This window comes from Adiantum capillus-veneris, unplaced genomic scaffold, assembly GCF_014529385.1.
Source record: "Adiantum capillus-veneris isolate H3 unplaced genomic scaffold, ASM1452938v2 Hic_scaffold_468, whole genome shotgun sequence".
In the NCBI taxonomy this organism is placed as follows: Eukaryota; Viridiplantae; Streptophyta; class Polypodiopsida; order Polypodiales; family Pteridaceae; genus Adiantum; species Adiantum capillus-veneris.
Window position 1 is genome coordinate 2,634 of NW_028221552.1, and position 23,506 is coordinate 26,139.

A 23,506-nucleotide genomic window follows, 5' to 3' on the forward strand; every position below is an offset into this window, starting at 1 on the left:
ACACATCCTATTGCAACGACCAGCTTTCTCTAAGTAACATAAAATGCAATGAGCTACATACTTCAAACATTCTGTGTGCTTTCTCAGCTATAAGCGATACAGGCTGAGGCATCCTTTGGTTCACTTTTAAATTACAAGCAAGTTCTAGATGCTATAATTACTGCAAAAACCTTCAACGCAGAAAGAAAACTCAAATAATCACGTACATACCTTCTTGAATGAGGTTATGCCCCAAGGACTATTCCGCTCCTCAGGTTCTCCAACAATTACAAGCTGGCCTCCAGGCTCACACTGTATGCGCACCTGTTGTTGAGTGTTGTAAGCATGCCGTAAGCATTTATAAGCTCTCTCTCTCTCTCTCTCTCTCTCTCTCTCTCTCTCTCTCTTCCGGGCGGCGATTAAGCATGAGGAAGCAGAATGATAAGACCGACACCTTAGAGGATGCCATTCAAAAATGCAAAGAGGAAATGACAGAGACCATTACCAAGATGAACCGCAACCTATTGGGCAAATTAAATATGCTCGAAGGACGCGTGTTGATCCAAGAAAGCAAGATAAATGCACTAGAAGATCGTGTAACGGCTCAGGAGGAAGAGATTGCGTCACTCAAGAAGGATCTCCCCGAAGCACGATCAAGAAACACACTAGAAGAGGGCGAATTGCAACCCTCAGTAATTGAAGAAATCAACACGATCAAGGAGCAAGTATGGGCCAACAAAGAGGGAGAAGAGCAACACAAGAAGATGACGACTTCTTGGGTAGATGTTATTACAAAGACTCAACAGAAGGCGGACGAAGCCGAGAAATGGATCGAGGTTGCCAAGAAAGAAAAAGGCAAGGAAATAACGTCCACGTCCACACCCACTATTATTAATCTGACACTAGAGCAGGAGCAAAGAAGACGTGTGCGCGCTCTACATGTGAGAATTTGCCGCCTTAAAGACAAAGATAATGTGGACAAAGAGGTAAAAGAACTCATGGCTTGGATGGGAATTCATGAGCCGATGCACACAAGAGCTTGGAGAGTGGGCAACAAGAAAAATGGAAGCAATGGGGAAACCTCGAAAGAAAGGGCACTCATCCTTCGTTTTCCCTCCATGGACGTGAAGGTCTTTTTGAAGAAAGGCCAACTCTTAAGAGACGGGCATCTTTCTCGGGGATGATCTTACCCGCTCGCAGATCGCTCATATGCAAGAGGTAATGTAGGAGATTAGAGCTGCAAGGGGAAAAGGCAAGATTGCCTTTTACCGAGATGGAAGAGTGGTAATACTGGAGCGACGCTCCACATGACGGTGCGAGAATTAAGGGACCACACTCAAAGTTGCCGCTGGATACAGATGGGAGACAGCTTACAGACAAGAGACGCGATCGGAGCACAGAAGACGGGGCTCAGAGGGAGTAGCAGTGTTATTCAGAGAGGAGTTGCAGCCATTGATACATATAGCCCGCAGGGATGAGCAAGCTAGGTACATGTGGGTGAGATTGAGAGCAGAGACAAGCAGATATCTTTACATTGCTATTTGCTACTTTCCCCCGAGTACGTCAGTCTATGAATCACCCAGAGGGCAGTCCCCTTTTCTATTTTGTATGATGACATATGGGAGTTCTAGAGATGGTGACATTATCATTATGGGGGACTTCAATGCTAGGATTGCCCATCACCAGACAGTATTTTACGATACTTCAGAGGAGATGCTGAGAGAGCTAGATGTTGTAGAGACGGGCTTGTCCAGACTATCACAGGAAGTGAATATAGTGAGTATGGGCGACACTTGATAGACATGGGCATTGCACATGGACTGGCCATCTTGAATGGCCTACAGAGATTTCTCGCTACGGGAGGTTTCACATGCTTTCCACACAGACACGGAGCCAACACAGTGGATTATGTCATGGCACAGCCAAGTCTCATCTCTAGTATCCAAGATCTCACAGTTGGGCCCAGACCGGGGGGGAGGGGTGGCAGTGCATCATGCTCTTGTGTTGTTGATCATCTCCTTCCAGTTCAGTGTAGCACACAGGCCACGGGTAGCGGTCACTACTCGCTACACCTTTACGCAAGAGACGGATTTTGTATACATAGACGGGATCTACAAACGCCTATGCACTGAGGAGCCAGAGCGACCTCTGGAGGAGCTTACTACTATACTGACACAGACATTACATGATGCAGCAACAAAGGCATACCCACACACCCAGCCTGAGTAGAGACGCCGTTCAGGGAGCATGCCTCAGAACAGCTGGTATGATGAGGAATGCTGCGAGACTAGAGCTAGACTTCAAAGGAGGTGCTTATGGGGGACATCACTAACAGTTAGTCACAGATTGACTTCCGATGGCTAGTGCGGCGGAAGAAGAGGCATTTTTGGCTCGGCTAGAGCAAAATCTATACCAGCTATTCTTGGGTCGGGACTCGCGTGAGGCGTGGCGGCTCTTTCATGAGCAGTCCCCCCCTGGCCATCACCAGTACGCGTCATCTTTGTACACAGTACCTGGACAACCGCCCTTCCCGACCCCCCCCCCCCCGATCCATGCCCACACTCATGTGCTTTTTTCACCGCTGAGATGGTGAAGAAAGCGATTGACAAGATGAGGACTGGGAAAGCATATGGTCATGATGGCTTAGTGGCTGAGCATTTCATGCATGCCAGAGATCTACTAGCATAGCTTCTAGCAGTTATGTTTAACCGTGCCATGTGTGAGGGCTTGCTTGATACTTGGAGCCTAGCTACCGCTCAGACTGCTGACCATTGGAGGAGATTGATGAGATCCGCCAGCGACCGATGCTGGATCTCTTGTGATCTAACTATATAGCTTTCCCAGCAAGCAGCTCACTTTGCTTAGTTCACATCGAGCAACTTAGGATTCCTTAGTATTTTTGTTCTGTTATGTTGTTATTTGTTACTTTGACTTTGTATCAGATCCACCACATTGTAACTTTTTGGTCTCATAGGTCACTTTGGCCTTTTGAAGACGTTAATATAACATTTCATTTCCTCTCTCTCTCTCTCTCTCTCTCTCTATATATATATATATATATATATAATATAATATTATATATATATATATAATATATATGTATAGATCGTTCCAATTCAACACAGCTCCATTGGGAGAGGCCTCCACACATGCTCGGTATACACTGATGAGATATAAAAGCAGCTATGCACTCAAGAGCCAAGACGACCACTAGATCATGTGTACACTGATGAGATATACAAGCAGCTATGCACTCAAGAGCCAAGACGACCACTAGATGAGCTCACCCAAATTCTGACAGAGACGCTACATGATGCGGCATCAGAGGCATATCCCCACAGCCACCCTACACACAGACGATTTGGGAGCATGCCTCAGAACAATTGGTATGATGAGGAGTGTAGAGAGACGAGGATCAGACTACAGAGAGAGGTGCTCATGGGTGCTACTACACATAGACAGTCACAGATTATCTTTCGCCGCCTAGTTCGACGAAAGAAGAGGGCTTACCTATCTCAATTAGAGCGTGATCTATATCAGCTGTTTATGAGTCCGGACTCTAGTGAGGCATGGAGGATTTTCAATGAGACTCTCCACCGCCAGCTATCACTTCCACAGATACATGGGGGGAATATGCTACATCTCTCTATACAGCCTCGGGGCAGCCACCTTTGCCTGACCCTCCAGAGGCATGCCCAGAAACGTGTACTTTCTTTACTGTTGAGAGGGTAAGGACTCAAGTCCCCTATCTCCGATATATGTAGATGAGTTTTCAGATTATGTACATACAGAGGGTGATAGAGGTGCTCAGCTTGCAGGGACACTGTTGTCTGTGAACCTTGGTAAGACCAAGGTAATGGTGTTTAACACCACGGCGCAGTGGGTAAGGAGGTCCGCCTCCACTTTTACATATGGTCGAGAGACTGTGGAGTATGCAGATACATACACTTATCTTGGGGCGGTTTTTAGTGGTCCAGTATTTTCCCTGAGGCGTGCAACAGATACGCGATTGACCAGAGCCTATGTAGCATTGGGGAGACTTAAGAGGATATGTTCGCAGATTCAGTTCCAAGAACCTCAGACAAAGCTTTGGCTCTTTCACACTTTGGTCACTTCGGCCATGCTGTACAGAGTGGAGATATGGGGCCCCTTAGTTGATCATCATAGCAGAGCTGGCATAACTGATGGATGGAGATGTATGGAGAAGCCCTTGGTGTCTACGATTTCTCAGATGATTAGGGCCAAGGCCTCAGTACCACATGACATTGTTAGGGTGGAGCTCGCTCCTCCTCCATTGGTAGTGGAGGCACTCACTCGATCAATTTCATTTATGCATAGCACTTTGGGCTCTCCACAAAGACAGATATGCTCGATCAGCACTAGAGTCTTCGCGACAACTGGCTTTGCAGGGAGATAGATCATGTTGGTATGCAGAGATGGCATCTTGGTTTTAGTTACATGGCTTTAGTATGGACCGACTACCTGCATTTCAGTACTCTCTGGATGCACCCTCCATCCCCCTCACTAGGGCAAAGATTACCAAGCTCATCAGACAGGACTTGATTCAGTTGGATACGAAGAGGACATGGATAGAACCTACATATGAGCTAGGTAAGAAGATGACTTTCTATAGAGAGCATCTTCTCCAACTCACGGAGGATGGTTTTGTGATTAGACCAAGATAGATGGATACTCATCTATCCCATGGGATACGATTTGCTATTGGTCATATACGCACATCCTCACATCAGCTAGAGATGGAGAAGGGCAAATTTAGAGGAGTACCCGTTGAGTCCAGGATTTGTCAGGTGTGCCAAATAGAGCCAGAGACAAAACTACATTACATATGTCACTGCCGCTTTCACTGTCTATTCAGAGAGGGTTTTGAGATACCAGGATCAAAGATGCCTCGGATTAAGATTCGCAAACACAGAGAGGACCTCTTGAAGAGGGGCACACTAAGAGAGATCCAACGACAGTGGAAGACTACAGATTTCTTTCAATCACAGACAGAGGAGTTTGAGAAGCCCCCACAACATAACAACACCAGAGGCATACTGCTTGATCAATGATCAGGCAATAGAGTTGGGGCGGTCTTGTCTCCCACGATGAAAGGGCCCTCTCAATCTCGACGCAGATTGCGACAGAGGATCCATACCATACTGGCGCAACATGGAAGCCGTCCCCAATACTGATGTATATGTATATGATGCCTCGACTGTCAGAGAGATCCATTGTATCAGCTCACCCTTTGTATTCCCTTTGTATCAGCTTTCAACCCACCCCTACCCACTATTTTCTTTTCAGTTCTTTGTACTTTTTGTACCCAGACCTGGTATTAGATTCACCACATGTAACCTTTTGGTCTCATAGGTCATTTTGGCCATTTGAAGGCGTTAATATTACATTTCATCTCATCTCATCTCATCTGTGTGTGTGTGTGTGTGTGTGTGTGTGTGAGCCGTCTCGCCAGAGTGCTCACTTTGGAGGGCATTGATGTTATCCATCATCGTCCGATGAGAGATGTCTTTGGATATTGATGAATATGATGCCTACTTGTACCCCCACAGAGGCCCTTATATGTATCCCTCTCCTCTATGCCAAAGGCTACTCCACCCACCCCACCCCCTTCCTCCCCCTATTGCCCCCCCATTTTAGTTAGATGTTTAGTTGTTTTTCAGCTTTCATGGCCTTTTGAAGACGTTAATATATCATTTGATCTCTCTCTCTCTCTCTCTCTCTCTCTCTCTCTCTCTCTCTCTCTCTCTCTCAAAAGTGATAAAAGTGGGGCTTTGACCCTTTCCATTACATAAATCGACCATAGGTCCATATACAGGAAATATGGGAAGAGACCTGAAAGATATAGAATGAGATCATGGGGAAAAAGTCTAATCAAGTATGCCAAAGCTCTCTCCTCAGGCAATGCAAGGTGAAAAGGTACGTAGTGTACGGCATGGTTTAGGTACGTACTTCTGTACCGAACTTCAGGTATGTAGTAGGTGCGTACCATTTGTAAAAAACCCATATTATATTGAGACTAAGTTCATAGACCTTTCAAAATTTAGACTCATAAACAAATTATTATTACAATGCTAAAAATGAACATACTAAACATAGAACTCAAAAGACTCAAGCCTCAATGATAAATCATAAAACCAAGTACAACTACAAGCCTAATGTCTATGGCATGAGCCATAAGCCAACACTCTATATGCGTTACAAACAAAATCAAAACAGTGAAACACTGCAAAAATTTGCTCTCTGGAAATCGTAACAGGTGCCTTGGAATTTGCCCCAAAGTTTTAAGCCTTGGCACACTTCAATAAAGCCACATCCAACCCTATGTGTCCGTGGACAGGCTACAGTATGACCAGGGTCAGTTCAGTCAAGTCAGTCTAGAATAGGAAGTGATCTGGCACCTTTGTGAGTCCGTTCGCAGACCGTGCATGACCACTCACTTAAGAGTAGATGCATATCCTCCGGTTGCACACAGCATGATCATCAGCATTCCCAGCAGAATGCATCGGGGGAATTTTCCAGTCCATTAAACCTATTTTCCCTATTTTGACATTTTTCACTTAAAGTGACTTTTGTTGGAAAGTAGGTAAGGCAAATTTGCTAAGTTAATATATAAGCAAACCAAAGTTAGCACTTTCTGGTAGAAGAGGCAGCAGGAGCACCTTGCTCAACAGGCAACTTCTCAGAAGACCAACACCCGCAGTAGCCCTAGCGTTTCCAGCCATCTGAGGACCTAGCGTTTTTGCATCAGATCAGCCTTTGCATTTTGTGCACAGCAAATCAGCCCTGGCGTCATCACGACACAGCAGATCAGCCTACCGTCGTGCATTTGCAGAACCACCGGCGACAGCAGGGCCAATTTCAGCCCTAGCGTTTTTGGTTTGCAACACCACCTCAGCGTTTTTGCAAATCATCGCAACAGAATCAGCCATAGGACCAGCGTTTTCAGTTTTCAGCCCTTAGCACTCCCTGAAGAATCCCCGAACCTCGCAGATCTCACCTTCCTGCAGCAGATCCTCGCCGCACGGTCAGATTCCGCAAGGTTGACAGTTTCAGCCCGGAAAACGCAGATTTCAGCATCTGCATTTTCAGCGCGTCGTCGTCGCATCGTTGCCATCGACATCGTCACCGACCTAGAGTTAGAATTCAGCAACTAAAGATTTGCAGATTTCAGCCCGTCCCGTCGCTCGTCCTCATCGTCGTCGCCATCGTCGGCAAGTCCAAGCATTGTAGAGATTTGTGCAATCATAAGTGGACCGCTCTTGCCATAGAGAGTGGGGCCTTCGGAGGAGGGTTTGACAACTTTTCTGATGTTGTATTCTTCTCTCTATCTCTCAGGCTCAGCACCTTCATTCACAATGTCATTCACTTTGTTTGTGATCATTTGCACTCTCTCACTAAAGAAACGGAAGGCTCTCCCTTCCGTAAGAAAAGGATCCCTTGAGCACATTTCGGAGCACTCATCTTGAGCAAAGTTCAACATTCACCTCCGCTGCACCTTACATTGGTATCACAGCTTTGGCAGTGTTCTGTATCACTCGAGGAAAGAACCACAAGACCACATTTTTTTTTTTGCTTGTTGTGGTCGCACGTAACCCAAGTCCTCTTGGGCGTGTCGATTCCTAATTGTGTTTTTGAAGAGTGACAGGAAACCCAAGAAAGAAGGGCTTGTCCAGCCTCCCCTTGTGCCTCTTTTCACTCATTGAGAGCAGACCGTGCACTTAGCGGCCGGCCAATCGACGCAAGGTGGGAAAAAGCAACCTTGGTGTGAGCGCAAGGCCGCCAAGGGGTGCGCCCGCGAAAGAGAGCAAAACTTGGGTGAAGAGAAGATCCTTCTCTAACACAGATTGCAAGCGAAAGAAGAACCTCAAGACTTGCAAGAACCTCAAGAACTCAAGAACCAAGACCCCCAAGAACCCAAGACCACAAGAATCCACGACTTCACTGAGTGGTCATCACTCGAAGCGGAATGGATACTTCACTTGGAGGTGATGAGCATGAGAGAGGCGAAGAAGAATTTTCCCCACCAGGAGGTTTTTCCCACCCTCCCCCTTCCCCATCTACGCCAAGGATTGCACTAACTCCTATGGAGGAGTTGGAGCAATTGTTTATGGAAGGAAGTTAGAACGAGAAGAAAGAATGGCAGCCATAGCACGTAAACGCGAAGAAAGAAGGGCAGCCGTAGAGCGTGAGCGCGAGCAAGCACGCTTGGAGGCTAAAGCAAGAAGAGCCGAAATGGAGCGTGAGCACAACGAAAGGAAAGCCGCATTGGTCCTATTTTTGTCTAATGTGCACGTGCAGCTTAAAGAAATTCAGGAAAAGGAGACTCTCTCAGTCTCGTCTTCTTTTCCAAAGCATGACACATAGGATTTGCATGATGATTTGCATGAAGATGATGTGATTGTTCACAAGGATGATGTGTTAGTTGATACTTTGTCTAATGAAGCTAACTTCATTGCAGATTCGATCAATCACAAAGAACCGATCTTGGCTCTCGAGCTTAGGTCCAGAGAACCATCGATCTTGGCTCTTGAGCCTAGGTCCAAAGAACCCTTACAAGAAGTACTATGTGTTCGAGTGATTTGTTAGCACGCATTGTACGAGTGTTTCATTCGTGATCGTTTCCATATTTTCGTCAGCGTCTTTATGTGATTCCTTTTCCCCCATGACATATTGTACGTTGAGCACGTTTCACTCATGAATGAGCACGGATCTATGCGGATTTCTCATGAAAAGCTGAAAAGTATGCACTGAAGGAATTCACGTTCCATGTCTCTTCCTTGACATGACATAGTATCCGAAAGAGCACAAGAAGGATTGAGCATCAAGCATAGGCATTTCCATTGTGAATTGCCACAATTGATTGATTTAGATCAATAAGACAAGATTCGATCTCATTGTTTGCGTGTGTGTGGTGAACGGTCTGGCACTCCGTCTATTTGTTCATCTACATTGCATGCACAGTCTTTTCGAAAGACTAGAAATTTTCCAATCACTTTACATGCAATGGGTATGTTCATGTTTTTGTGTTGGCAGTGGTTTCAGGAATTTTCAGCCTCAGAGATTCTTGAAGAAGGTAGACGCATGACAATAGACGAAGTTCAAGCATTGAAGGAGCCACAGAAGACTTTGTGCCGCTTTTGGCGCGGCCTAAAGAAGAAGGCATTGCAGACCTTTATAAAGTTCAAGTATCGCACGACCCACACATCAGAGTGGGCCGACGAAGAGTCCTTTCGAGGATTCCGGATGCTATTGGCGATCTCCCTCGACGCCATACAACTCGTTACCAGAACCTCACTTTGAAAAGGAGGGGATGTCACGTGACACATCTAACCCTATGTGTCCGTGGACAAGCTACACCATGACCAAGGTTCAGTTCAATCAAGTTAGTCTAGAAGAGGAAGTGATCTGGCACCTTTGTGAGTCTATTCGTAGACCATGCATGCCCAGTCACTTAGCATAGATCCATATCCTCCAGTTGCACACAGCATGATCATCGGAATTCCCATCAGAATCCATTAGCATCAGCTAGGGGAATTTTCCAGTGCATGTAACCTATTTTCCTATTTTTGGTTATTTTCACTTATTATTTTTAAGTGACTTTCCAACAAAAGTAGGTAGGGTAATTTTTCTAAGTTAATATATAAGCAAACCCAAGTTAGCAATTTCTGGCAGAAGAGGCAGCAGGAGCTTCCCGCTCAACAGGCAACTTCTGAGCAGGTCCCCCCTTCATGACCCTCTAGTGTTTTTGCATCCTCACCCCATCCTTGGCGATCCCTTCCATAGCAGGCCATCGCCATCAATCTTCAGCCCCTATCGTTTGCAGATCCCTGCCATCGCCAGCAGATTCACCAGCTTCCCTAGCGTTTTCCCAAAACAGCCCAATCAGCGTTTTTGGCTAGCAGCAGTAACCATCAGCGTTTTTGTTTTCAGCCTTAAGCCGCAGCAGATACACACAGTTTTCAGCTTTATGACACAGTAGCAGATCAGCCCCAAGTTGGTTGCAAATGTTCCCCCATTTTCAGCCATAAAAACGCAGCCAAAACAGTCATTTTCAGCCACTGAAACAGTCCCGAAATTCAGCGATTAGAAGATCACAGATTTCAGCCTAAGTCGCCGTCGTCGTCATCGGCATAGTCCCATTGCATCAATCTATTGCATACGCATTGTACACCTTTGTGCAATGAAAGTAGACCACTCTCGCCGATGAGAGTGGGGCCTTCGGAGGAGGGTTTTAATACCTCTCGGGTGTCGTATCTCTTGTCTCTCCTTCTCTCAGTCTCATTCACTTGCACGCACAATATCCACTCACTTTGTTCGTGATCATAGCAATCTCCATAAGACGGAAAGCTCTCTCTTTCCCTAAGAACTAAAAGGAACCTTGAGCAATAAAGATCACCAATCTTGAGAAAATACAACATTCATTCCGGTGCACCTGACATTGGTATTAGAGCTTTGGAAGTGTTCTGCATTACTCAAGGAAAGAACCACAAGAACCACAAGAATTTTTTTTGCTTGTTGCAATCGCACGAACCCAAGTTTACTTGGGCGTGGTGATTCCTAATCGTGTTTTGGTTGAAGAGTGACAGGAACCCCAAGAAAGAAGGGCTTGTCCAGGCTCCCCTTGTGTCTCTTTTCACTCATTGAGAGCGGACCGTGCACTTAGCGGCCGGCCAATCGACGTGAGGTAGGAAAAAGCAACCTTGGTGTGAGCACAAGGCCGCCGAGGGGTGCGCCCGCAGAAAGGAGTAGAACTCGGGTGAAGAGAAGATCCTTCTCCAACGCGATTTGCAAGCGAAAGAAAACCTAAAGAACCCCAAGAACCCAAGACCCTCAAGACGCAAGAACCTCAAGAACCCAAGATTCTCACGAATCAAGGACCTCAAGAACCCCAGTTCCTCGCGAGCTTAAGACCACAAGATCATAGTGCATGGTCGTCACCCGAAGCGGAATGGATACTTCGCATACAGGTGATGAGATGAGAGAGGCGACGAAGACTCGTCCCCACCAGGAGATGATTTCTTCAACCCTCCCCCTTCGCCATCTACGCCACCAAGTGCACCAGACCCTATGGAGGCAATGGTCAAGCAGATGATGGTCATGATGGATAGACAGGAAGACAAGCGCCTTGCTTTAGAACGCGAGCGCCTTGCTCAGGCCCGTGAGCGCGACGACAGAATTGCAAGAATGGCCGCAGACCAAGCAGCCAAGGACCGTGAGCGCGACGACAGAATTGCAAGAATGGCCGCAGACCAAGCAGCCAAGGACCACGAGCGCGACGAAAGAAACGCAAGCTTTGCCGCACAACAAGAAGAAAATCGACTTGCTCTCGAACGCGAGCGCGATGAACGAAATGAACGAAAGAAGAAAGGGACGCCGAGCGAGAAGCGCAAAGGGAGATTCGCAATCAAGAATTTATTTCCCAATTGCTAGCCTCGAAGACCGAACCACCCAAAGATCGTGGGAGTTCGTCAAGTGGCGCAAGCCACGACACGGATGCCAACCATCCAGTTACATAAAAATTGACTTTCAGTAAGTATGACAGTAAGATGGATACTACAATTATTCATTCTTGGTTGCATCAATTTAATGTTTATTTTGTGACAACTAAGAAGACAAGAAATAGCAAAGTTTTGACGGTAGCTATGTACCTTGCCGGTGATGCCATCAATTGGTACCACGCATGGCAAGAGGCACAGCTAGCCGCGCACCTAGAGGAAGCCGACGATTTCACGCCCCTCTTTTAGTTGGGCTGATTTCCAAGACAAGCTCAAGGCACGGTTTATGCCACCTCAGTTCCTCGCACGATTGAAGGACGATTGGCGCGCTCTCAAGCAAAATGGTATGCCAGTTATATCTTTTTCTAATCGTGTTTTGTAGCTAGGTACCCAATTACGCATGTCGGATGATGAACGCAAAGAGGCTTTTCTCTTTGGATTGGACGAGTATATCAAGTACGATGTTGAGGTATTCGATCGAATCGATCTGAACAAGGCGGTAGCGATTGCTCTCGCACAAGAGATGAAGCACAACAAGGGAAAGCCTAAGGAGAACAAGACTTCCACAAGTACCTCGCAGACTTCTCAGAACCCTCAGAACGATAAGAACGGTAAGAATGGTAAGAATGATAACTCTTCTCACCAATCTTCCAACAGTCTCTCATCAAAGAATTCTTCCAATGAATCTAAGGGTAAGGCTAACACAACTGCTAAACCTAAGCTTACTCTAGATGAAAAGGTAGCACAAGGAATTGTAGGAGGTTACATTACTTCGGAAGAACAAAGCACTTATTCTAAGGAAGGTCGTTGTTTTCATTGTCACATTAAGGGTCACATAAAAAGAACATGTCCTAAGCTTGAATCGAATGAATCTAAAGAACCCACAGCGCCCACTACATCTGTCACTGCAATAAATGATAACACGAGTGTGCCTCAAGTTTCTCAGGACCCTCCCATTGATGATTCTCTCATTAAATGTTATGGTCGTACGTCGGGGCACCGTTTTGTCATATTGTTTGACCCAGGTAGTATGCATGATGTGATCAGTTCCTCTCTTGTTGAGAGAGCCCGCGTCGAAGTTAGTTCTAGATCTCCTATCGAGGTCTCTGGCTTTCGTCCCAGTATGGACGCTCTCATCACGAAGGAGTTCCTTGATGTGTTGTTTGCAATTCAACAGACTGCCTTCACTAGAAGATTTGTTGTTTCTCCTCTCTCACGATGTGATATGATTTTAGGCATGAAATGGTTTCGTGAAATGAACCCTCTCGTTGATTGGGAGGCTAACACTTTAACTCTCAATGCCAAAAGTGATTGTCCTACTGTCTTTCATGGAGAGGACATTGTTCCTTCTCCATCTCTCATTGCTAATATGCAGGACAAGATTGAAAGGATTCGGGATAAGGAGATTCTCTCAATCTCTTTTTCTCCATAGTATGATATACAAGATTTGCATGATTTTCATGATGATTTGGATGACAATGACAAGCATGATGATTTGCATGAAGATGATGTGATTGTTCACAAGGATGATGTGTTAGTGGGTGCTTTTTCTAGCGAAGCTAACCTCGTTGTAGATTCGAGCAGTCACGAATATCTGATCTTGGCTTTCGAGTCGAGGTCCAAAGAACCCCCACAGGACGATTCGATCATTCAGGACGAACTGATCTTGGCTCTCGAGCCTTGGTCCAAAGAACCCTCACAAGAAGTATTATGTGTTCGCATGATTGATACGCACGCAATATTCGAGTGTTTCATTCGTGAAGGTTTCCTGTATTTTAGTCAACATCGTTATGTGATCCCTTTTCCTAGGCATGACATATTGTATGTTGAGCACGTTTCTCTCGCGGATTGTTCATGAAAAGTTGAAAAGTTTGTATGTCAGGAAGCCACATTCCATGTCTCTTCCTTGGCATGACACAGTTTCCGAAAGAGCACATGAAAGTATGAGCACCATGCATGGGCATTTCCATTGTGATTTGCCACAGTTGATTGATTTCAATCAAACAGAACTCCACTTGAGAGTAAATCACCAATCAATGAAACGAGTATTAAAACCAGAGTCAAACAATGCAAATCAGCACCAAGACAGATTCAAAACAAATACCATCCATTTCAAACAAATTCCAAACAGGATCACCACCAAACACGTTCTCTAACAGGTTCAGAAAACTGCTAATAAAAACTGGAAAAGCATTCTCGACATTAGTCGACCTCAAAAGTCGACTTGCTTTCCGTTCTAAAACCTGCACCAAAATTAGGGTTAGATTTCTTCCGTAAGGTTGTAGCCAACCGTAGCATGGTCCATAAACTCTTAAATGGTCAAAACAAGCCTCGACAAGCAATGTTCATGTGGCGATGATGGTAACCCCAAGATATAGCAATCACATTGGGCTTCCAAGGTTATCAACTCGCGAAGAGGCACTTGCTCAGAGATGTCACGAAATTTCAAGTTGTAATCTGCAAGGGTTTCCATCAAGCATTTCAGGATACCCTACTCAGCCATGTCAGCACAGGGCGTTTTGCGGGGAATCCGGCTGCCACGTGGCACTGCCAACACAAATCGCAGGCATCCGTACACCTGCCACGTCATCATCTTCTACGCTTTGTGTGTGTATGTGTGTGTGTGTGTGTTGGTCCCGTGTTAGTTTAATAGCTTTAGGTCCCTTGGGCCCCATCGGACAAGATCCCATAAGTTGGTGGGAACTCGTCTTTAAAAATAGGCCACTCGGGAAGACTTTGCAAGTTGGTAAAACTTCTTCTTCTCTTGCTTCTTCACCTAGGGTTTAGACCCCTCGATCAGGATCTGCAGGTTGGCTCCGTTCTTCAGTGGTTTGACACGTCAACACTTTGTGACACTTGTCATGCCAAGGCATGCCCAAGAGAACGTCACAGTTGCCCAACTTCATGACATGAAAATCGGCTTTTCTATGATATCCTTGGATGGTCACTGGAAGAGCACCAATGAGAAGTACCACCTTCTCGGTCTGACTGGTAGCTAACACAGCTTCGATTTCACCACCTTGTGGATCATAATCAAAGCCCATTTGCTTCAAGAATTCTTGATGGATGAAGTTTTTGGTAGCTCGTCGATCAAAGAAAATTAGGGCTTTGAAGCCGTTGACTTTCCCATATGCTCGACACAATTCATTTCAAGGTGGAACCAAACGTAAAATATTGTACGTATTCGGTACGTAAGGTACGCAGTGCTATATGGATTGAGGTTTAAGGTACGTAAAAATATGCACTATTGGTAAAAAAACCCTTAAAAATTAGGAAAAACATTTGAAATTTCACAAAAGAAGCCTACAAATATATAAATTATCAATCTATATGGCTAAATGAAAAGGCCTACCTGCATTAAACATCAATCAAGTGACCTACCATGGTCCATGATACGAACATGGGACACAATACCAGATTTCAGTAATAGTATGACAGACTCGATACTATAATCTCAAAAGCAACATAGCATTGTAAGGTAAGAGACAATGTACATCAATGATCATACAAGAGTGAAGATCCAAAGATTGACTAATGATGATTAAAATACTGCAAATACAAAAGCTCATAAACTAGCAAGGTGCAAATGCCAAAAGTTAAAACTAATACATAGCATGAATAATACTAGAGAAAACCCAATGGAGTCCCCAGTCAAGAGACTCAAGTCTCTCTCTCCCAAGACAACTAGCCTAGAACTCATCATCGGATGAAGATGAGCTCTCTGCAGAGGAGAGAATGTCTCCATGTGACAAGACATTGCCCTCGTCGTCGTACTCTCGCTCCACAACCATAGACACTTGTGGCTGCTCTGCAACATCCTCAAGATCCTCCTCCTCTGTGGCGTGAATAAGACGAACAGCCTCATTTGCACGGCCTCGTGCTTTGCGGACAGGAAGCTTTCCTTTGCGAATGCTCTCACGTAGTGCTATATCTGGATCTGGAGCTCGCTCTAGGAGTGGAATGTTGTATGCCCGTGCTCGCGATCTGGTCACACGCCGATCCACACTCTCCAACTCTCTATGAAGTAGTCGAAGAATCTCCTCCTGCTCATCTCTCGTCTGCTACTCAATGTTCTCTATAGTGGGATCAAGCACCATCTTAACCTGCGTGGGATCTACCTGCTCATAAAAAAAACCGAACGTACGTTACAAAGAGTTCGATCATATCATCATAAGTAAAATCGACAAGTTAACAAAACCACATATTTAATATTACCTACTTTGGTGTCCCCAAAGCATGGTAGGCTCGCACAAGCTTCATGTTGGCTCTACAGTAAACCAACCTCTCTAGTTGTGCAGTGCTTAGCCTATTGCGTATTTTGGTGTGGATCAATGAGTAGGCACTCCAGTTGTGCTCATAAGCACCCGCAGAGCAATCCTTCAATTGGGAAATTACAATGATTTAGGGTTTAGTATTTACCTGCAAAAGTGGCAATGGTTTAGGTGTAGTATTTACCTGCGAAAGTAGGCGTAATGCAAGATCCGTAAGCTTGGGAAGACCCTGTCTCCCATAGCTCTGCCACGAAGTCAAAGGAAACTTGGTGGCCTCCTGTCTCAGTGCCACTGGCCGCACAAAGGAAGGACCTAAGCCGTTGATGAAGCTCGTCATCTCAGCATCAATCTCCAGTTGTGTGTCCTCGTCATACCTCAACGAGATGTATGAATCGCACAGTGCAAGCAAATCTCTATCATGGAATAGTTCTGGCTTTTTGTAGAGAGGATGGAGACATGCAGCCATTCCATGTATAGGACGTCTCATGAACGTCCACCGACTCTCCACAATAGCCAGTATGTCCTCTTGTCTGCACATAGCCATCAAAAAAGAAGCATCTCAATGTAGCAGCTCCGAGCTACCTAAAAAAAACAATTGCCAACAATTGTCAATGATGCAATCAAGGAAACATACCGCTGCTGAGACAAAAAGGACACTCTGCAATGTGGCTCTTCATCTGCAAGAACAGATGGTAAACCAGCCCCAGTGTGGACCCCTCCATATTCGTGACACGCAGCAACACGTGAACAGGCTGCAAAGCCACTGTGAGAGACTGCACCTCTGTCCAAAAGCTCTCATCAAGAACACGCATCTGGATGTACTTAGTGTTCTCCTGCTGGGAATTGTGCATGTCTCTCCATTTGGGATCCACCACTATTTGCATCAGGGAATCCCTTAGCTTGAAGAGCCTATGGAGCACCAAATACATATAGGCAAACCTGATTTTTGAAGGCCGTACCATATCCAACTGGCTGTGGCTCCTGAAGATGGCAAGTGCTTGGTGCTTCTTGCGGAAGAAAGTGGTGATCTTTGTTGCATCAGACACAATAGGCAGCACCCAAGGGAGTTTCCCTATCCCCTCCATGAGTAAATCAAGGCAATGTGCAGCACAGGGGATCCAAACTATGGATGGAAACTCTACTGAAATCAAGTCACCCATTGCTTTGCAATTTGATGCATTATCAGTGACAACCTGTACCACATTCTCTGCGCCAACGTCTTTAATGGCCTGCCGAATGTGCGTGTAAATGAACTGACCCGTGATATGTTCCCCTGCCTTCCCTGCATCCACGGCTCGCAAAAAATAAGTGCCAAGGCAAGATGACACAAGAATGTTGATGATGTGTCGTCGACGTATGTCACTCCAACCATATGAAATGATTGTGCACCCAAATTGTTTCCATCCTGCCTTCACTGGAACCAAAGCCCTGTCAATCAAAGCCTTTTGCTCATCAAGCATTGTCGTGAGCATTTTCTTGTACTCTAAGCCAGTCCATGTATCTGTGGGACCAACCTGAGCAATAGCCTTCACCATCCTTTTCCATTGGTCAGTCCTCAATACATTGAAGGAGATGTTGCACTCAATAAGAGTGCGAGCAATCTCCATCTCCGCCACCTTTTGTCGCTCCTTGATCCAAGATTGAGTATGCACACGCAAGGGCAAGGTGGTTTGTCGAGGCCCTGTGACAACCTCCGTATCATTCACATCCTCAGAAAACACATCCTCAACATCTTGCATGACACGAGCCCTCTTCCTGTTAGACTGAGCCTGTGCACTAGGTTCACTACTTCCCACCGTTTGATCTTGAATGTTAGTGTCCCCAAGGTCTCCGAGAAGGGCATCATGAAGAGCATCTTGCGTAAATTGTTTTCCCCTACCTTTGTTTCCTCCTGCCATTGCTGGAAATTTTTCTGCAATCAACTGATCTTTTACAGCAGGCGGCACCTTCTTGCATGCTCCACAATTGGCTGTACATCCTATTCCCGTCAAGTGCCTGACGACACAAGTGACCGTACTGGTCTTCTGCATCCCACAGTACTTGCATTGCCAACGTCGTGTGCCTGATCCGGATTGCCTGTGGAGTCTTCACAATCTCAATGACATTAGTGTGAATGTTCCAGAGGGGGTTGGCTTCGCGAGCCATGGTGTTTTCATCGCAAGAAAGGCGCTCACAGACCTACTCTACACCTGCTATGCAACTTTTACAGAAGCACACACTCTCTGTAAAGAGTTTTGCCCAAAAAATAAAACGCTAACCTATCGCTCCAACAGACGCCACAAGCGCTGCCCAAATTATTATTTTTTTAAATACTGCACTGTACGGTACGGATCCGTACTGTATGGACATACCGTACGGATGTCATCCGTACGTACGGTACAACCTTGATTCATTTGTACTTTCAAGGTGTATGCCATAGATGTCAGGTACAAGTCCAACGGCCGTTTAGCTCATTTGGCTGGAGATGTGGTCCTGGGGTTTTGTCAGCTGTCGATGCGGGCGTCGGCTTTGCTGGTCTATCTGTGCAATGGGGACAACCACAATAGTTATGCCCTGTTGGAAAACATCCAAAGCATCAGTCTCTTGTGATAAGGTGTCTCGTTTTGAGGCGTCAAACGAGGCCTTTGCGATGGACTTTCACGAGAATTTCAAGAATTTGTTCGTTGTTGCCGCGAGTTCTTGTTATTGGCCAAAGTTGCTTCCGTAGTAAACTCTAGCTTGCCTTCCATCAATTTGTAGCCAACCGCGGCATGGTTGAGACTCGCTTGGACAAACAATATTCGTGAAATGGTGATGGTAGTCCAATGGTGTATCGCTCGCACCGGTCCTCCAAGGGAATGAACTTAAAGGAGGACACCGAGAGAGAGACTACACAAGATATCTTGGATTCTTCTATATAGTTCCCCAAAGCATAGATGTTGCCGAATTGTTGTAGGAACTGCAATGCTTTCTTCCAATCTTTCACCCCGGAAAAGGTGAGAAATTTGATTGTCGCGTCGCTATCCTTGGAATCTTTCGGTTGATTAGGCGCGTATCTCGGGTACGGATAATAAGGGTATGCATACGAACTCCAACCATTGTAGCCTGGTGGCGGTGATGGTAGGGGAGGTGGGGGCAACGACGATGGCAAAGGCGGTTGCATTGGATCAAGATAAAATGGCTGCACCATATTCCTAAAGACTCCCCCAATCGGAACAGACAGGTGGGTAGGTTGCCGGTTGGAAGCTCTCGTACTTTCCGATGCTAGAGGAGGAGGCACCACCTCAGGTATCAGAGGGGGTAACATGTAATTTAGAAACTGTTGAAAACTTTGCAGCATTGGGAGATTCTGTTGAGGATGCCATGAAAGAATATTGACGAGCTTACATTTGAAAACTTTGCAGCATTGGGAGATTCTGTTGAGGGTGCCGTGAAAGAATATTGCGAAGCTCGTCGAGAAGAAACTGCAAGTATTCTGCTGAATCCATGAACACCATGTGTTGGGTTCCTCATGGCTTTTATGCCCGGTAAGGCAGGGTAATGAGGACGGGAGCGCGCCCAATTCGCGATGGAGTAAGGGTGGGAGTGGCTAATAAGGCCGAGGTTGGGACACGAAGATTCTTTACTAAAAATTCGTGTTAACTTTGGAGGCGCCAACTTGCTTTGTCTGCTCTTTGGTAGGACCGGTATGCTTTCAGAAAAGCACGCGTTTGAAGCTCTAATACCACTGTAACGGGGACAAGCACCACGTGCCAACGGAAAAGAGCAGACTGAACAACTTTTAGCGCTTCAAATAAAATTGACCTAAAAGAGATGCACCACACATGAGACGCGGAGTGGCGAAGTTCCACCCCAAGAGACACGCCCCAAACCTTGGCGTCCCTTTCAGTATTTCTTTATATTGCTTGAACTCAATACAATGCCGATACTCCAAGCTCTGCACCTCCACAATGAAGCGTGCCAGAGAATGAGCCCTTGGCTCATATTTAAAGCCCTTGGCCAGTGAAAAGCGGTTTACATGAAAAGCTATAAACTCAAAAGCATTTGGTCCAAAAGCGGGTGTCCAAAAGCTTCCAACACGTTTTCTGGAAATTTGTGCAGCTGCCACGTGGCACTACCAGCTCGAGTTACGGATTGTACATACAATCTGCCACATCGGTAGATAGCATCAGCGCTTTGTAGATTCCCGGCGACAAATCAGCCACTAGTATCAGTGTTTTCAATTTTCAGCACTTATAACACCGCAAGATCAACCCCTAGCCTCACAGATCTCACCTAACCGCAACAGATCCTCACCGCACCATCAGACAGCCAACGTTTTCACACTCAGCCCGCTGTCCGCAGATTTCAGCATCTGCATTTTCAGCGCATCGTCGTCACGCATCGCCATCGCCGTCCTCGCCGACACAGTGTCAGAATTCAGTAGTTAGCAGATTTGCAGATTTCAACCCGTCTCGTCGTCGTCATCATTGTCGTCGACAAGTCCATTGCATCTAGACCATTGTACCAGATTTGTGCAATCAATAGCATAGACCTCTCTCGCCATAGAGAGGTGGGCCTTTGGAGGAGGGTTTGAGAACCGTCTTGGTGTCGTATTCTCCTCTCTCTCTCTCTCTCTCTCTCTCTCTCTCTCTCTCTCTCTCTCTCGGCACCTTCATTCACAGTGTCATTCACTTTGTTTGTGATCATTGCACTCAATAGCATAGACCTCTCTCGCCATAGAGAGGTGGGCCTTTGGAGGAGGGTTTGAGAACCGTCTTGGTGTCGTATTCTCCTCTCTCTCTCTCTCTCTCTCTCTCTCTCTCTCTCGGCACCTTCATTCACAGTGTCATTCACTTTGTTTGTGATCATTGCACTCTCTCACTAAAGGAACGGAAGGCTCTGTCTTCCGTAAGTAAAAGGAACCCTTGAGCACAGTTCCAAGCACTCATCTTGAGCAAAGTTCAACATTCACTTCCGCTGCACCTTACACATCATCATGGTCTTTTAAACCAGTTACTCGTACACGTAAAGCTCTAGTCTTCCTCCTCTGCTCTTCTTTGAAGGTCATGTTGATGATTGTGGGAGTGGGGATGGTTGTTTTTTTCCCTTCCCCTTTCTTGGCAACTTTATCCATTTTTCGGCCTCATCCACCTTCTTCTATGTCTTTGTAATCACATCCACCCATGAGGACGTTTTTGCCTCATGTTGCTTCTCTTCCTCCTTAATCTTCAGTACCTGTTCCTTGATCACTTTGAGTTCCTCTATCATCAAAGGCTGGATTTCTCCTCCTTCAAGTCCACCGCTCGCTCTTGAGGGTTGAAACCTCCTCTTTAAGTGCTTGTGAGTCCGCCTTAAGTGCTTGGATTTCCGCGTGAAGGTCCTCTTTCTCCTTTTTTGATTGCTTGCCTTCGTCGAAAACATCTGGAGAACGTTGGCCTTCTCCTTCCACCATCCTACTGTCTCCGTTTTCCATCCCTTCATCTCTTTTTCCATATGTGTTATCCGTTTGTTTGTGACAAGCCTTCGTTACCTTCGGGGGGGACTTGCCTATTGGTGACGAACTATTAGTAATTACCATTGTTGATTCACAGAGAGAGAGAGAGAGAGAGAGAGAGAGAGAGAGAGAGAGAGAGAGAGAGAGAGAGAGTGGTTGTGTGTGTGAGGGTATGGTATTGGAAAAGGATAAGGCTTTGGGAAAGGGGGACGCACAACCACTGTTGCCAATGCTATTCGGTTGCAAGGGGTTGCAAACGGCAGCTCTTCAAGCATAAACAAACAGCAAGGGAACCGGCAAAAGAGTAGCACCGGGAGGAGGTGGGGCAAGGCTCAGAACCACTGTGTAAACAGCAACAGCGCACAGCGTATGGATGTGCCGGGGGTGGCTCAAGCCGCGGGTGGCAGTGGGAGGCTATGTCGAGGCAGCAGCATGCTGCAGTGAGGTCATATTATGACTGCTGCAGCGCAGCATATACTGAGCATGGCATGGAATAGGTGGGTGGGATGACGCTGGGCATGGAACAATTGGGTGGGATGACGCAGTGTCAGCAGCAGGGCTGCGCGATGCTGGGGGTAGAGAGAGAGAGAGAGAGAGAGAGAGATTATTCTGACGACCCTTTTGCTTGGAAGTCCTGTGAGAGATGATATGGGGGATATATACTTTGTATAAGAGAGTCACATGCTAAGTACAATGCCCTAGAGGACTTACAAATAGCATTGCTAGCACCATTGATGTGACGCAAGGCTGCCCCTTTCCACCGGCTCACTTTGGGCTTTACATTGATGAGGTAACTGACTGCATACATAGTTGAAAAGAAGCAGGGCAAAAGGTCCACAGTATGTTATATGCCAATGACATTGTCCTTGAACTTTGAGTCAAAGGAGAGATTATAGCAACACTTACCAGAATTTGAGATCTTTTTTGAAGACAGCGGCCTCACAATGAACCTTGGTATAACCAAGGTTATGATCTTTCACTCTGCGTGCGAGCATATGTTTTGAGTGTGTGCGTGCGTCTTTTGGGACACATTTTTGGATGTTTGGCATTCTTGCCCCTGCTCTCAGACAATATAGAGCTTGTTTTTCTGGCTCCGACACTAGGCCATGAAACCATAGTTACCCGGAACGGGAAATCGGAAAGGGGAACGGGGAACGGCAACATGCATGAAATGCCATTCCCTGTTTCGGATACTCACCTTTGAAACACGGAACGGGATCTGGAACGGGAAATTGGGATGGGAACAGAGAATGAGGACTTGAAAATGGCCATTCCCTGTAACTATGCATGAAACCGGCCCCTAGGGGGGTAGACTTTGGCTTTTACCCAGAATTCTTTACTTTAGACACATACAGAGAGCACTTTAGAAAGGTACCCTACAACTAGAATTAACACTTAAGCACACACACGGCTCGTAAGCTAGAATGCTCCGAGCATACGCCGACAACTTGCAGGCCCCAAAATTGGCGCCCATTTCGGTATTTCTTTTTTCTTTAAGAGGGTAATTACAAAGAAGAGTCCTGGGAATTCTTTACCTGTATCAAGCTAGATACCACCTGTTCTCGCAAAATTTCGGCAACATAACAACCCCAAAACTTGCCCGAAACCAATTCCCATGCTAGAACTCACTTCCACTCACATAAACCCTCTGATTCCTGCCCAAGAACAGTAAATTCAGCACGATGTATTTACTGGTTTTTGCCCTGTTTTCAGCCCTAAACAGTCCCTGAATTGCTCTCTAGCAATGGGGCACTGTTCCCAATGGTTCTAGCATCCGTATGGCTGAAAAACAGTCAAAATACAGTGCATAACCAGTGCTGAAATCGCACCTGTATAGTGAGGTTATCACCCTCACCGGTGCCTGCTTTTGGAGCAGCAGTTAGCTATTGATGTTCCTGCTTAGAGACGCTCTTGCCTCAGCAAAAACACATGTAACCACACAGCTGTACGTGAGTCAAATGAAGAGCCCTCTTGTGGGGCATCACATTACTGCACGTAGGGAAGAGAGAGAGAGCAATGTGAGGTGTGCAAGACATGACTTCTTGCACCACACTGTACATGAGAGGGAAAGCTTCCAATCAATAGCTCTCAACCTGTGGGTGGTAGGAACTTGCAAATGAAGCCACCAAGTTAGAAATTCAGCGCCACTTCTTCTGCAAGAGGAAACTGCACTAAAATGCGCCACTTCCCACGTTTACAAGCAATTTCCTTGTAGTGCAGATAGTGTGTCGTGCTCTCTACAGTGGGTGCTCCTCAGTGCAATGTGCGTGATATCTCACTCAAAA

General features: G+C 46.1%; 1 protein-coding gene across 1 annotated transcript in view; it reads right to left on the minus strand.

The window, feature by feature from the left end:
* Positions 1-210: 210 nt before the first annotated feature.
* The window catches only part of LOC147416773 (AT-rich interactive domain-containing protein 5-like), a gene marked incomplete at its 3' end in the record, with an annotated part of 30,292 nt that continues 6,996 nt past the window's right edge, over positions 211-23,506 (minus strand). Inside the window, exon 5 of the mRNA XM_086508063.1 lies at positions 211-303. Within this exon, the coding sequence (XP_086364189.1) occupies positions 211-303 (93 nt within the window). The remainder of the gene's footprint in view (positions 304-23,506) is intronic.